Source organism: Brassica napus, chromosome A10 (genome assembly GCF_020379485.1).
Source record: "Brassica napus cultivar Da-Ae chromosome A10, Da-Ae, whole genome shotgun sequence".
Taxonomy (NCBI): Eukaryota; Viridiplantae; Streptophyta; class Magnoliopsida; order Brassicales; family Brassicaceae; genus Brassica; species Brassica napus.
Genome location: NC_063443.1, coordinates 10,850,693 through 10,864,447, shown reverse-complemented (window position 1 = coordinate 10,864,447; position 13,755 = coordinate 10,850,693). Strand labels below are relative to the sequence as shown.

The 13,755-nt window shown below is 30.4% G+C and overlaps 1 protein-coding gene and 1 pseudogene across 1 annotated transcript; both read left to right on the top strand.

Moving 5' to 3' along the window:
- The first annotated feature begins 14 nt into the window (after positions 1-14).
- Positions 15-3,560, top strand: LOC125578983 (annotated as a pseudogene).
- An 8,337-nt stretch (positions 3,561-11,897) lies between these two features.
- LOC125578982 (oryzain alpha chain-like) lies at positions 11,898-13,295 on the top strand. The gene is made up of 6 exons (XM_048742155.1): positions 11,898-11,996; positions 12,240-12,327; positions 12,605-12,678; positions 12,742-12,885; positions 12,970-13,185; positions 13,269-13,295. Exons 1-6 carry the CDS (start codon positions 11,898-11,900, stop codon positions 13,293-13,295), a joined length of 648 nt encoding a protein of 215 aa, XP_048598112.1.
- Positions 13,296-13,755: the final 460 nt, after the last annotated feature.

The following is a 13,755-nucleotide window of genomic DNA, read 5'->3' as shown; positions in this document are numbered from 1 at the left end:
TGAATCAAGATCCCATGGAGGGTGGTCTGGTGAGTCAAGAGATAATTAAAAAAAAAAAGATTGATGCTTGGAGATGTTTTGACTTGCAAGATGCATCTTTTCCGATGAGTTTGAGCTTATAGTCAATGAAAGTGAAGTCTTCGTTCCAGAAAAAATTGTGTGAATCTCTTTGAGGAACTGGATCTGAATAACTACAATGGTATGGCGAAACCAAACAAGCAAGTGATCTCCTTCACAGTCACGCTGACAAGTCTGGTTTTGCAACGGAGCTTCAAGTAGGTTCAGCGGAAGGTACTGATAAGGTTTCTGAGTTTATTGGCCAAATTTTTTGAAGGTGTAAGTTGTGGAGTCTTGGAGACTAGTAATAAAAGAGATGCAACTCTGTAACTAGTAGTCAGATTCTGATTCTTCAGAGTTCAGATATTTGATAATATGCTTGTAGGAGATATAGATAATTTGCGAGGAGAAAGGACTGCTAAGAGTCTACTTATCCTAATCTTTTTCCTGGACTACAGGAGAATTATCAAACTTCGGAAAAGGTATCCACAATAAACAAAAAGATCGAATGCTATGTTGCTGATTAGTGATTAATATCCTGTATGTCGTTTTCAAAATCTGACTTGTGTTTTCTGCAGATGGCTTCTCGAACTTGCCTAAACAACAAGTCTGCGCCTTCTGAGGAAGCAAAGGCTAGAAAGAAGGTAACATATCATATGCAATTATTTTTTTTTGTATGGGATAAGATTTTTCATGCTCGGAAGAAAAGAGCTCAATAGCGTATATCACTGGGGAGTGAAGAAGCTTAAACCTGTAGCTCGGAAACCAAAACCTATAAAATTTTGCCGATACTATCTCAAGGGACCGTGTCATGAGGTATGCTCAAGGGCTCTGGAGTCTACAAGATTCTCTGGGATCTATCTTTTCTTGTGTTGATGTAATAATTTTAACCATGTATTGCAGGGAGGAGACACATGTAAATTTTCACACGATGCAACTCCGGAAACCAAATCTTTGGTATGGTTTACTGTTTTAATACATATACTACTCTTCTGAACTTTATATAACATCAATCATTTAGGCAAAAGCTAATTCGTATATTGTTTTCTTGCTTGTATCTATTCATAATACTGTGTCTCTTTTTGTTTCAGCCTTGCTGCCACTTTGCAACTCACTCATGTATGAAAGGAGATGATTGTCACTACGGCCATGACCTCTCCAAATACCCTTGCAACAATTTCATGACCAAAGGTTTCTGCCACAGAGGTGATAGTTGTTTGTTTTCGCAAAAGGTAAATATATTAATCTCGATCTTTCTTCTTTCAGGTCTAATAATATATTAATCTTGATTTTTTACATCTTAAAGTACCAATCTTTCACTTAACAGGGTACTCCACAAGCGGCTTCAGATATTATTGACCTCATCAACTAACATCGCTGCAGCGTCTTCAAATAACAAAACAGTGAGGGAGGCCATAGCCCAATTACCGGCGATTCAAGCTCACCTCCGTTTTTGAAGCCATCTAGTCAGTCTAATATAAGAAACTCATATGATACATCATCATCTGCAAAGACCAATGAACATGCATCTCAACAGATTCAGCCTTTGAGAAGACCACCGTTGCTCCAAAGGGTATGTGTTTTTCCTCTTTAGACAAAACCACACAAGAGGAAGATACCCTGAAACCGTCTCTCGGGTCCAAGCAAAACGCACAGAACTCTGGTAATTCAGAGCTTGAAGCAGTCACAACAGAGAATCTCTGTTCCTTTGGTGCCTCCAAAAGGGATCAGTTTCTTATCATATGAACTGGAAGAACCAGCAAGTAGTAGAAACGACAAGACAACGCCTAACTCACACATTCAGAGTTCTTTAAACTCTGCCATGAAACTTGCTGCAGAATTGGAATCCGCTAAAGTTGAAAGACGAACATGTGATCATGCAGAAGCTGTAAATAAGGGAGACGTTACAGTTAATACGAGTGTAACCAGAAACTCAGCGAACATATCTTCCAAGATTCTCGAGTTATTCTTTATTTAAAGGTTTCATTTCTTGTGAGAATAGATAAATCCACCGGGTTGTAAATATATATTGCATTAATCTTAATATGAGTCACCAAATGATAAACGGGATTAGTGTTAATGTAATATCATTTTCTTGTAAACAAAAGAAAAGTAAAAACAAAAAAATCTTATGTAATCTCATTTAAAAGTAAACAAAAGAAAAGTAAAGATCTTATGGAACATTTTTATCAACAGTAAAAAAAGAACTATAGTCGATAAGTGAATACTTTTTTGGCTTTTACAGTTAATATGATCAAACCAGAAAGTAGGAGAATAAAGTTTTCCAGCATGTAAATTTCCTTTTTGGTGAATGTGTTGGAAATATATTAATTTGTTTTTACTTTACTAACATAAAAGAAGAGACCATACACAATCTGACATGATTGATTGACCATTTATAATTTTTTTACATTTTAAGAGTTTTGATGATACTAAAAATAAATAAATTTGAATGTCACTTTACATTTTAAGAGTATAAATTTGAACTTTATAATATCCATACAACTTGCCATGTGTAACACTAGTCCCTGGGCAGACACATGTCCTTGTGTGGAAACTCGGCTAGGAAAGCATAATGTTATTGCTCGTGTGTAGGTGGACTTACTTGATAAAGTTGAATATATATGTGTATATATATATATATGTGTCTGTTATCTTATAATCAGTGAAAAAAGTTATTTAAATTTGGATATGAAGTTAGCATTAGTTTTGAGTAATAATTCAGGAATTTAAGGTATAAATTACTAACAAGAATCGATAATACTAGAATGAAAAACCTGATATTGATACTCCGAGAATATATGTAAATACAGGAACAAAAATGACAATCTTCTGAGCTGGTGGTAGTTACAACCTGTCTCTTTCTTTCTGAAACATCTTTTCTTGGAAAAAGATAATCTCTGTTGTCTGTTGAATTTTACCCCAGAAAAAGATATCTCTGTTGTGCATTAAAAGATCGTATCAAATAGGACATGTACACAATAAATAAAATGATCACATGTAACTTTCTTTTTGGTCGAAGAGCACATAAAACAAGTTGAAAGACGCACATGTGATCATGCAAAAGCTGTAAATAAGGGCGACGTTATAGTTAATACGAGTGTAATTAGAAACTCAGGGAACATTTCTTCTAAGATTCTCGAGTTCTTGTCCACCTTTAGCCATTGCAGAGATTGATTCTCTGTTTAAATGTTTCATTTCTTGTGAGAATAGATAATTCCACGGGATGGCAAATGTGAGTGTAAATATATAGCATTAATCTAATATGAATTACCAAATGATAAACGGGATTACTGTTAATGTGCTTTCGTTTTCTTGTAAACAAAAGAAAAGTGAAAGAAAAGATCTTCGATATGTTGACAGTTTTATTCTTTGACTTGAAAAATACTATGATTCAAATAGAAAAGTAAAAAAAAAGAACTTTCTTTGATCAACAGTAAAAAAGACCTTTAGTAGATTTTTTTTTTGTTCAAAAGACCCTTAGTAGATAAGTGAATACTTCTCCGGCTTTTAAAGTTATTATGATCAAATTTTTGAAAGTAGGAGCATAAAGTTTTCTAGCATGTAAATTTCCTTTTTGGTGAATGCTTTGGACTATAGTTTGTTTTTACTTTAATAACATAAACGAAGGACGTCAAAAAAAAAGAAGAGATCATACATAATAGTGTTCCAAAAAAAAAAAAAAGATCATACATAATCTGACATGATTGATTGACCAATTATAACTTTTTTACATTTTAAGAGTTTTGTTAATGATATTAAAAATGAATAAATTTTGAATGTCACTGTTTAGAACTTTATATTATCCATACAACATGCCATGTGTTAGAGCATCTCCATTGTAAAACTCCATTTTTTTCTCCAAAATGGAGTAAAAGTGAAAATAGAGTAAAATTGCTCCAATCCTACTCCATTTCCCACTCCATTATGGAGTGATGAACAAACAAAAAATAAACTACTCCATTTATGGAGTAAATTTCATTATAGAGTGAGATATGGAGTTGGGTTGGAGCATTCCTTACTCCATATCCACTTTTACTCCATTTTAAAGGGAAAAATAGAGTTGAGATGGAGATGCCCTTACACTCGTCCCTGGCAGACCCATGTCTGTGTGGAGACTCGGCTAGGAAAGCATTATAATGTTATTGCTCGTGTAGATGGACTTACTTGATAAAGTTGAATATATATATATATATATGTATCTATATATATTTGTGTTCTGTTATCTTATAATCCAATGTTTCTTAGCAATGAAAAAAGTTATCTAACTTTGGATATGTATGTAGTTAGCATTAGTTTTGACTTTTTGAGTAATAACTCAAGAATTTAAGGTACTAAACAACTAACAAGAATCGATAATACTAGTATGAAAAACCTGACATTGATAGTCCGAGAATAATAGTATGTAAATATAGGGATAAAGATGACAATCTTTTGAACTGGTGGGTAGTTACAACCTGTCTCTTTCTTTCTGAAACATCTTTTATTGGAAAAAGATATCTCTGTTGAATTTTACCCCAGAAAATAAGTTATTTTATTGGAAAAAGATATCTCTTTTTTGGATCGAAGTGAATATATTTGTAATTGGATAATTACAAGAAACTAGATGGTTTGAGCCGTTTCGTTGCTTAATTTAGGGGAAAATATGAGGTTTTCTTATGTTGAGTTAGGGTATAAAAGATATCTTCTGAAGAGTCGTAGCAAAAGTATATAATCTTCTGAAGAGAGCCAATAATATCTTGGTCTCGGTCTTTTAAAATGACATCATTCATTCTTGGAACCGACAAAAAAGCATATCCTTCAATGCAGATCATCATGGTTTTTTTCACACGTTAGATGCAAATCAAACTTTATGATTGTATTCATAAGAAAACAACAAAAGGAAAACGCTGTATGAACATCTATATGATTCTTTCTTTAACCTACTTAGTAATCTTTTGGTAAAACTCTTTGTGTCTTTTACCAAAAAAAAAAACTCTTTGTGTATATAAAACAAAATAGGGAAAATTTGAAGAAATACACTTAGATATGATATTAATTTGAAAACTACACCATTGTTTAAGTTTTTAGAAAAATACACTTTGATATATATAAATTTACTTAATTTCCCAATTTCAATATTTCTTAATTATTTATCATCATAATTATTTTATCCTCAAAGTAACGGTTTTAACAAACAGATGTTTTCAAAAAAAAAATCTTTAGAATATCCAAACAATATTTTTTTTGATATATTATAAACATTTTACATTTCTGAAAAAAAAACCTTCGAAACAAGTCAATGTCTCGTTTTCTTCTTCTCTTTATCTTCCCCTCCATGTATGAAAAAACTTTTTTTTTCTCTGATCTCATCAGGGGTTTGTTAATTCATAAATTAAATTTATATTTCTATTTTATTTCAAATAGTTTTTCTTTTAGGAAAATCATGCTGCATATAACTGGAGTTTTTGGAGAGAGGAAGGTGAATAAAGAATCATGGAATTTCAGGTTGAATACAAAAAAGGAGGAAAATTATATAACATTAAAAAAGGTTTGAAGTTTGAAGATATAGTTCAGATGGTTCATGAAGATTTTGGTATAGATAGGTTGGGTAATGATTTAGAACGTCTCAACTATGAGTTTTGGTGATACAACGTTAACGCTAGTCTATACAAAATCGTATAAGTGCAGAACGTCTCGAACTGTTGGCTTAGGTCGACTCTTGCTGGTCACACCCGATAAGTCAACACTATGACTATTTCACTTGATGCTTCTCTCTGCGCGAGTAGAAGCAAAGACAATTGTGGGTTTTGCTGTGTGATTTGGCTGAGTGGAGGCAAGTAGGAAACCTGTGTTTTTTTTGTCTATGAACTTTCGAAAGAGAATTCAAAGCAAGACATGAGAATTCCATAAGATATAAGAGAAAAGAAAGATGCTTTAGATATTGGCAGAATGGACTCCGCTTTTCAAGAAAGCCTGGTGATGAACAGATCAATAAGTTCTGGAGAGATAGATGTTCTTCTATAGGGCTGGGCAAAAAAACCGAACCCGAAAATCCGAACCGAATCCGATCCGATAAAAATGAATCCGAACCGATCTGAACCCGACATAAATACCGAATGGATCTTGTTTTATGGTATTTCGGGTTATGAGTATTATCCGAACCGAACCCGAAATTAAATGGATATCCGATAGAACCCGAAACATTCAAAATGTCAAAAAAGAACTTGTACCAAACATGATCTCAATTCCTGATATGTAGCCAAAAACACTAAGATATTATTAAACATCTACAATAACTATCTACTACATGAAGGTTGATGGTTGAAAGTGGCGGTTGAGGCTTGAAATTTTTAGATTTTAGTTTTATTTTCATTGAATAATTTTTTTTATTTCATGAGAACTTAATTTTTCGTTTTATGATTTCATTTATTGGTTTTCTTTCTATCAATAACAACGTATACCTTTGAAGAACTCCACTTTTGTTCAAGTTCGACGTAAGTGTCGTTTATGCGGCTTGATGGACTATGAATTGCTGGAGTTAGTTTCCTTTTTTCTCAGCCTTTTGCTGTAATGTTTGTAGAATGGTACCATGAAGATGCATAGATATGGCTGTATAAGCAGGAAACTTTCCAAAACATCATTGTTTAAACATGATGTTGCTTCCTCCACAAGACACTGCTTATTTCCTTCCAATTCAAATTAATAACAACAACATAAACGACTACAACATGTTACTTTCGTATGTTGCTATGGAAATTTAAATGATTTTTGTTTCCATGATTATAGTTTCAATATAATTCTGACGTTCTGTTATTATATCATATTCTTATCTTGTAAAATTTTAAATGGTAAAATAAAATATTTATCTCAACACACATATTTATCTTAAACATAAATAATTATAATAATATTATTCTTATTAATTTCGAATTTATATTTCAATTAATGAATTCTAATCTGGGTAAAAATGTCAATTCATATTTAGGAAAGTGTAGTTTTCAAAAAATAAAATAGATGGTGTACTTTTCAAATTTCAAACTATTAATGGAGTAATTTACAAATTATCCCAACAAAATATCTATATATACATCGATTAAATAGTTTAAATTTCGACAAATCAATTAAGTAGCAAATCCGAAAGATACTCAGTATATTACTAAAATACCCCAAAATATACTGATTTTGGCCAAGTCTATATATACATGTTGATGGGTTTCAGTAAATCATGACCTATAACATCATTCCAATTAGACATTTTATCTTTTAGGCACGGTGCGTTCTACTTTCTATGAGTTTTCAAATTATCACGTTGTTTGATAAACTAGTATTATATATTTTTAAAAATCACACACACAAATCATGTGCGATTAATAAACCATAGAAATATACCCACCATGCAATAAAACTGATTCAAGAATTCAAGTAACAAAAGTAGACCATAAAATGATCAGACATCGATATGATGCTCCTCATGAGTGCATGCTTATATAAATGGTGACAATATACATTCTATGGTGTACCTATGTGGATAAAATTGTCCTTCTCTTCTATACAAATCATTTTATTGGACAAAAGGTTTTTTTCTAACACAGGAGTTCCTGTACCCTAAACAACATGAATGGGACCATGCACATACTAAGTTAAATGATCACATAAACTATTCATCAACAGTTTGTGATGTTATTTGATATTGAATACTATTAACAAAAATAAATGGTTTGAGCCGTTTAGAGCATCTCCAATGTATTACTCTAAATTTTACTCTAAAATGGTGTAACTCCAAAATGGAGTTGGGTTTTACTCTAATGTATTACTCTATTTTTTACTTCAAACAAAATATTTATTTTTTCATTTAGTTAATAATTGTTAGTAGTACCTTCAACTTATAAAAATTTAACAATAAACCTAACTATTTTATGTTTACAAAATTTCCATAGTAATATATTCTATTTAAATTCAATATTTATCATTAAATTACAACTAGATATTATCTTCCAATTTCAATCCGTGCATATTTTATCATATGGAATTTTTCTAATTCAAAAATATTTATATGCATTAAAAGAACATAAATAAAAAACAAAGTTTTGTTTTGTAATTTGAATTATGTATTGGGTCTTATTGTTTGTGCATATATCAAGTTCAATAAGTACAAATATTATCAATCAAAATTTTGACCCACAAGATTAAAAAACTCATCTTTTCCGTTTGAATAATACTTCATCGATTTTGGTAGTTCCAAAAACAATTTACCAAATTAATTATTAAATTAATTATTTATATTATATTTATTTTATATCATTTATTCTTAGTTTTGACTTTTATGAGTTTATGCATATTTTATGTAAACTATAAAGTAATATTTTGCGGAGTATTATATTTTTTCATGTTATTATATTATTTTAAGTATGAAATAAAAACATTAAAGATTAAAAGGACTATTTCATAAATATAAAAAATTCAACTCCAAAATGGAGTAATGAGTAAGATTACTTTATAAATGGAGTAACCCTAGTCATTACTTCATTTTGGAGTTGAATATAGAGTGGGGTTGAAGAAGATTTTACTCCATAATTGAGAGTTAAAAATGGAGTAGGGTTGAAGATGTCATTAGTAGTGTGTTTAGCCATTATATGAGCTCCTCACTCCTCAGTTTTATGAGACATATATATGCTATATATGTTTATGAACTTGTTTAGCAATTAGAGACTTTTATTATATGAAAGACCGGTATTTATACTGATAGAATTCAAGGGATATACGCTTTTGTTTGGCTTTTTAAAATATTATGATCAAATTAGAAAGTAGGAACATAAAGTTTCCTTACTGGTGAATTTCTTGTTTTGTGAATCTTTGGAAACATTATTTATTTTGTAATTAGCACACATAATCTGACGTGATTGATTGGGTTATAACTTCTCAAGAACCGATTTAAGATTTTGAATACATATTTACTTTTTTGGTCAAACGAATATATATTACTATATATAACTTTATATATTAACGTTTTATTGACAGTCATTGGTTACATACGCTTGTCTCTGGGCAGGCTCGTGTCAGTAAAGCATTCTTTGCTCTGCCCATGGGCCATGGTAATACAGCATATGTATTTAAAAAGTAAGTGTGTTATTTAAAAAGTAAGTGTGTTATAATCCAAAATGTCTAAGTAATGAAGATACTAGATGATTTTAGTTAAAATTGAAAACGTAACTAGTATTTTGAGCAATAATTCAGGAATTAGGTTGACAAAAAAATCAGGAATTAAGGTAACAAGAATCGATAATACATAAAGAAAAATCAGGCATTGATAGTTTAATATCCCTGTCAGAGTATACTTATTTATGTATATGGTCCCATATGGGGATCAAGATTACCTTTTGAGGTGGCAGCTGCAGTTATAATTTGTCTCTCGCTTTTTTATTTCTTTTTTGTTCAAATATTTGTCTCTCTTTTAGAAACGTCTTTTATTGGAAACTAATATCACTATATATTGTGCCCTAAACAACATCGAATCCACAACGGAACCATGCATGTACTACTGATAGACTAAATGATGTTATGAAACTATTTATCAATACAGTATAACCTCTTTAAATTAATACTCTATAAATTAATATACACTAAAAATCTCTATAAAATAATATAATTTTCTAGTTTCAAATTGAGTTTTTTGTTTAATTATTATATTAATAAATTAATAATAAAAAAATAGTTTTAGTGCGCAACATTATTAATTTAAAAAGATTTCAATGTAGTTTATAATAATATTTATTGTATTATCAATATTATATAATAATAATGTATAATAATTAATTGAACATTAATAAGAAAATAAATGGCTTAAGCTGCTGTTTAAGTTGAGAATGAGAAGAGGTTTTATATTGATATAAATTATGATTATAGGGGGCACAAAGAAATTATCTGAAGATGGCAAGTAAACAAGCATTTTCCTAAATGTAGATTGTAGGAAAGTTTTTACTACATTTACAAGTGAACAAAAAGAAAACTTGATGATCATATTCTGGATTATTTCTATACTCTAGTTTGATTGTATTTTGTTTTGGGGGAACTATTTTTGTACGTCAACTTTAAACAAACTTTTGATATATTTTTTTTTAGGTTCTACAAATCTGTAAGTAATAAGCATATCCAAATTTACATATAATCGGACAGATACCCATTAAATTATTGAAATACCCCAAAAACTATCATTTGATTAGTGTCAGCAAAATTGTGGACTATCATATAATTTCGATAATCATTTTATCTTTAGTCACCGTAGTACTTTCGTAGATAAGTAATGCGTTTTATTTTCTGTGAACTTTCAAATCAGCATGTTATCGGATGGACGAGCATGATGTATTTTTAAATCACACACATAAGTCATGTGCGAGTTTACAAAAAAAAAAAAGTCATGTGCGATAAATGAACCACAATATACAGATACAGTACTACGCATATAAATTGACTCTGGAGTTTAAAGTAACAAAAACGTCAATACCAAATGATAAACATTGATATGGTATTCCATATGAGAGAATACCTACATTTTTACTTAGGAAAAAAAAAAGAATACCTACATTTTATGCATATGGTGACAATACACATGTATATGGCTGCACCATATGTGGATAATATGTCCTTTTCTTTTCGAAACTATTTTACTGGAAATAATATTTTAACTCATTAATCCTTGTGCCCTAAATAACATCGTATCACATGGGACCATCCATGCACATAATAAATTAAAAGATCACATGACAATTTATAACGTTATTTTATGTTGAAGGGTTAAATTTTGAGTACTAATTAAAATTTAAATGGTTAAAATATTCAACAGAAATATAAATAGGAAAGTCTATAACATGGATGACAGAATTTTTTTGGTCTAATGGATGACAGAATTAATCATAAATGTATGAATGTTGCAGCTAGTGATTATATGTTTGATGCATTCAAATATAAAAACATGAGAACACCTAATTAATAATATTAATTAGTTCTATCATTTTACAACTTTTTGAGTTTTTAATCTCACTAAATTAAATAGTAGTAGCATACGTATATGGGTCATTAAAAATATTTATTCCGTATTCTTTAGAGTAATTAAGATCATAATATAGGACTATGTAAAAAAATTACATTTATTGAACAAAAAACAATCTTTTTCTTCTTGTATGATGGATGACCAACAGTACACAGATAAATATATATGATACAGTGCAGTGTCACATACTCTGGGTCTCTCTCATCTATTAACCAGGAGAGAAGATCCCTATTTTCTTTCTCATCTTTCTCAGAAACCCAGTATTCTCTAGCGAAAATCCTTATTTTGATTTCTGATCTTTCTAACAAAACCATCGCCTTTTTTTTTTTTTTTTTTTTTTTTTTTTTTTTTTTTTTTTTTTTTTACTCAAGTAAGTATTTCTTTTGTCCCTTTTTTCCTTTTCTAAGAACACCGGTGTCATCTCCACTTCAATAAATGTATTTATGTTCGTTCCTTTATTTTCTTGGATTCTCACAAAGTGGTTTTCTTCTCTTTTGAAGAACTCAAAGTTCATGTTTAAATTTATTTTGGGAAAACCCACTTATGCTTTGTTTGATTTATGTTCGTCATCTCTTTTCCTGGTTTATCACAAAGAAAACTGATTTGATTTAGTTTTCTTTTCTTTTTTTGAACTCAACGTTAATGTTTAAAGGTTTTTGAGAAAACCGCTAATGTTTTGTTTCATTTATTTTCTTCGTTTCTTTTCTTAGATTTTTCTCACCGAAAAAATGATTTTGTTTTCTCCTCTTTTGAACTCAGTGTTCATATTTAAAGGTTCTAATATTATTATTATTTTTGTTTAAATTAGGTCATGGAAGGGGATAGTCAACAGTATGGTGGAAGCAACGACAAAAAATCAAAAGGAGGGAAAAAGAAATCCAAAGTGGAAAATGTTACTGCAAATACCGTGGTAAATCTCTAACACTGTTTTAAACAATCATTTTCTGGAATTATGTATTCTTATTAACATAAGATTTTATTTTTATTAAGCGCTTGACAAGCTGTGATCCACACTATCCACCTGTAAGTGATTATTTTCGTTTAATTATATTTCTATCTTTTCAATTTTTATTAAACTCCCCTATTGTTATGCTGTTTTTTTTATCAACCCCTAATGTTATGCTGTTATTTATCAAAATATATATGTTTTTAGGATGTTAGAGGTGCTAAATACTACTCAAGAGATTGGAGTAAAACTGAAGGTGCTGTTTATAAGGAGGTTACTAACCAAGGAAACAAGGGTATATATCTTTTATCTCATACTTAAAATACGCAATGTCCGTATGTATAATTATAATAAAGTAAGTGAATCATATACACCCCAAATGTTTTAATATTTTTATACAGAAACATGTTGGGTTCACAGCACCAACAAATCTCTAGAAGCAAGAGTGAAAATCCTGTTTGGCTTGGATATTTCACTTTCGGATAAACACCTTTTTGACAGCATCGAAAAAAAGAAGGCCCAAGGAGCTGTCAAGAACTTTAAGGAAATAAGAAGCTTTTTGAAAAATGAAGGTGTAATTCGGAAAGAAGATTGTGAATGCGCAAAGAGGACAAACAAAAAGGATCCATGCGCTAGAAAGATAATGGTAAGATGATTTATATATCTTAACAATTAAGTTTTTTGTATTTAACTGTTTTTTTTTTGCTAGAGAAAAGAAGTACCTGTTTTGAAGATTGAGGATCTGGTGTCAATTACAGAGGTCAACGAAGAAGAGTTGATCAAATTAGTGGATACTGGTCCTGTAATAGTGAGTTTACAAGCTACAGATGAGTTAAGATCTCATATTGGAGAAGTAAGTTATGTATTGTTTAATCAATTGTTCAATTGATATGTTAAACATTAATATTAATTATGTTTGCGTGTGTGTAAATTTTAGGGGATTTACTATGGACCGAAAACGTCTAAGAAACCTAGAGGTGATCACGTGGTTTTACTGGTGGGCTACAACAGCTTAAATGGTAATCATTATTGGATAATACAAAATTCATGGGGCACTACTTGGGGAGATGGAGGATTCGCGAAGATAAGTAGGGCTTGTAGCCGTGTTGGCTGCCAAAACCAAAGTCTGTTTTCTGAAATTGTTTATCCTTTGGTAAGTATGTTTCTAAAACAAGTGATTCGATATTCCATTATTATCCTTGAATATTTTCCTAACTGGTCTGAGGTTTGTAACAGGTGTCTACAGTTGATGGTTTCAAGTGATGTATCTGGTGTGCAGACACAACAACAACTACTATGGTATTAATTATTAGACCAAACCTCTTTTCTCTGAACGTTATCAGTCGGTTTAAAATTATGTTTACTTTTGGTATCTGAGGAACTATGATTTCCATATGGTGTAAGATACGCAACAACTTTAGTATCATATAATAAACTTATTTTGACTCTTTTATTCTATTTAAGGATCGTACGGTATTATTAGTTCAAAAATTGGTTACAACTCTTGGGCTTTTTAGGTTTTAGCAAAATTGAATATGGTTTCACTTTAAAACGTAAATGGAACATAGTAAATGTCTAATATGTATAGTGGAGATATGATTTTTGATACATGAAATTCCCAAGTGGGAGCAATCGAAAATTCACATAATTTTTTATTTTTTTTTGATAAGTATGTGAATTTTCATTAATCAAAATAACACAAGGAGATACAAGGTTTTGATGA

Excerpts from the sequence above, each read along its gene's own strand:
- LOC125578982 (XM_048742155.1), top strand. The coding sequence starts at position 11,898 with ATGGAAGGGGATAGTCAACAGTATGGTGGAAGCAACGACAAAAAATCA. Across the intron at positions 12,328-12,604 it reads TACTAACCAAGGAAACAAGG|GTGTAATTCGGAAAGAAGAT; the intron begins GTATATATCTTT and ends TGAAAAATGAAG. Across the intron at positions 12,679-12,741 it reads CATGCGCTAGAAAGATAATG|AGAAAAGAAGTACCTGTTTT; the intron begins GTAAGATGATTT and ends TTTTTTTGCTAG.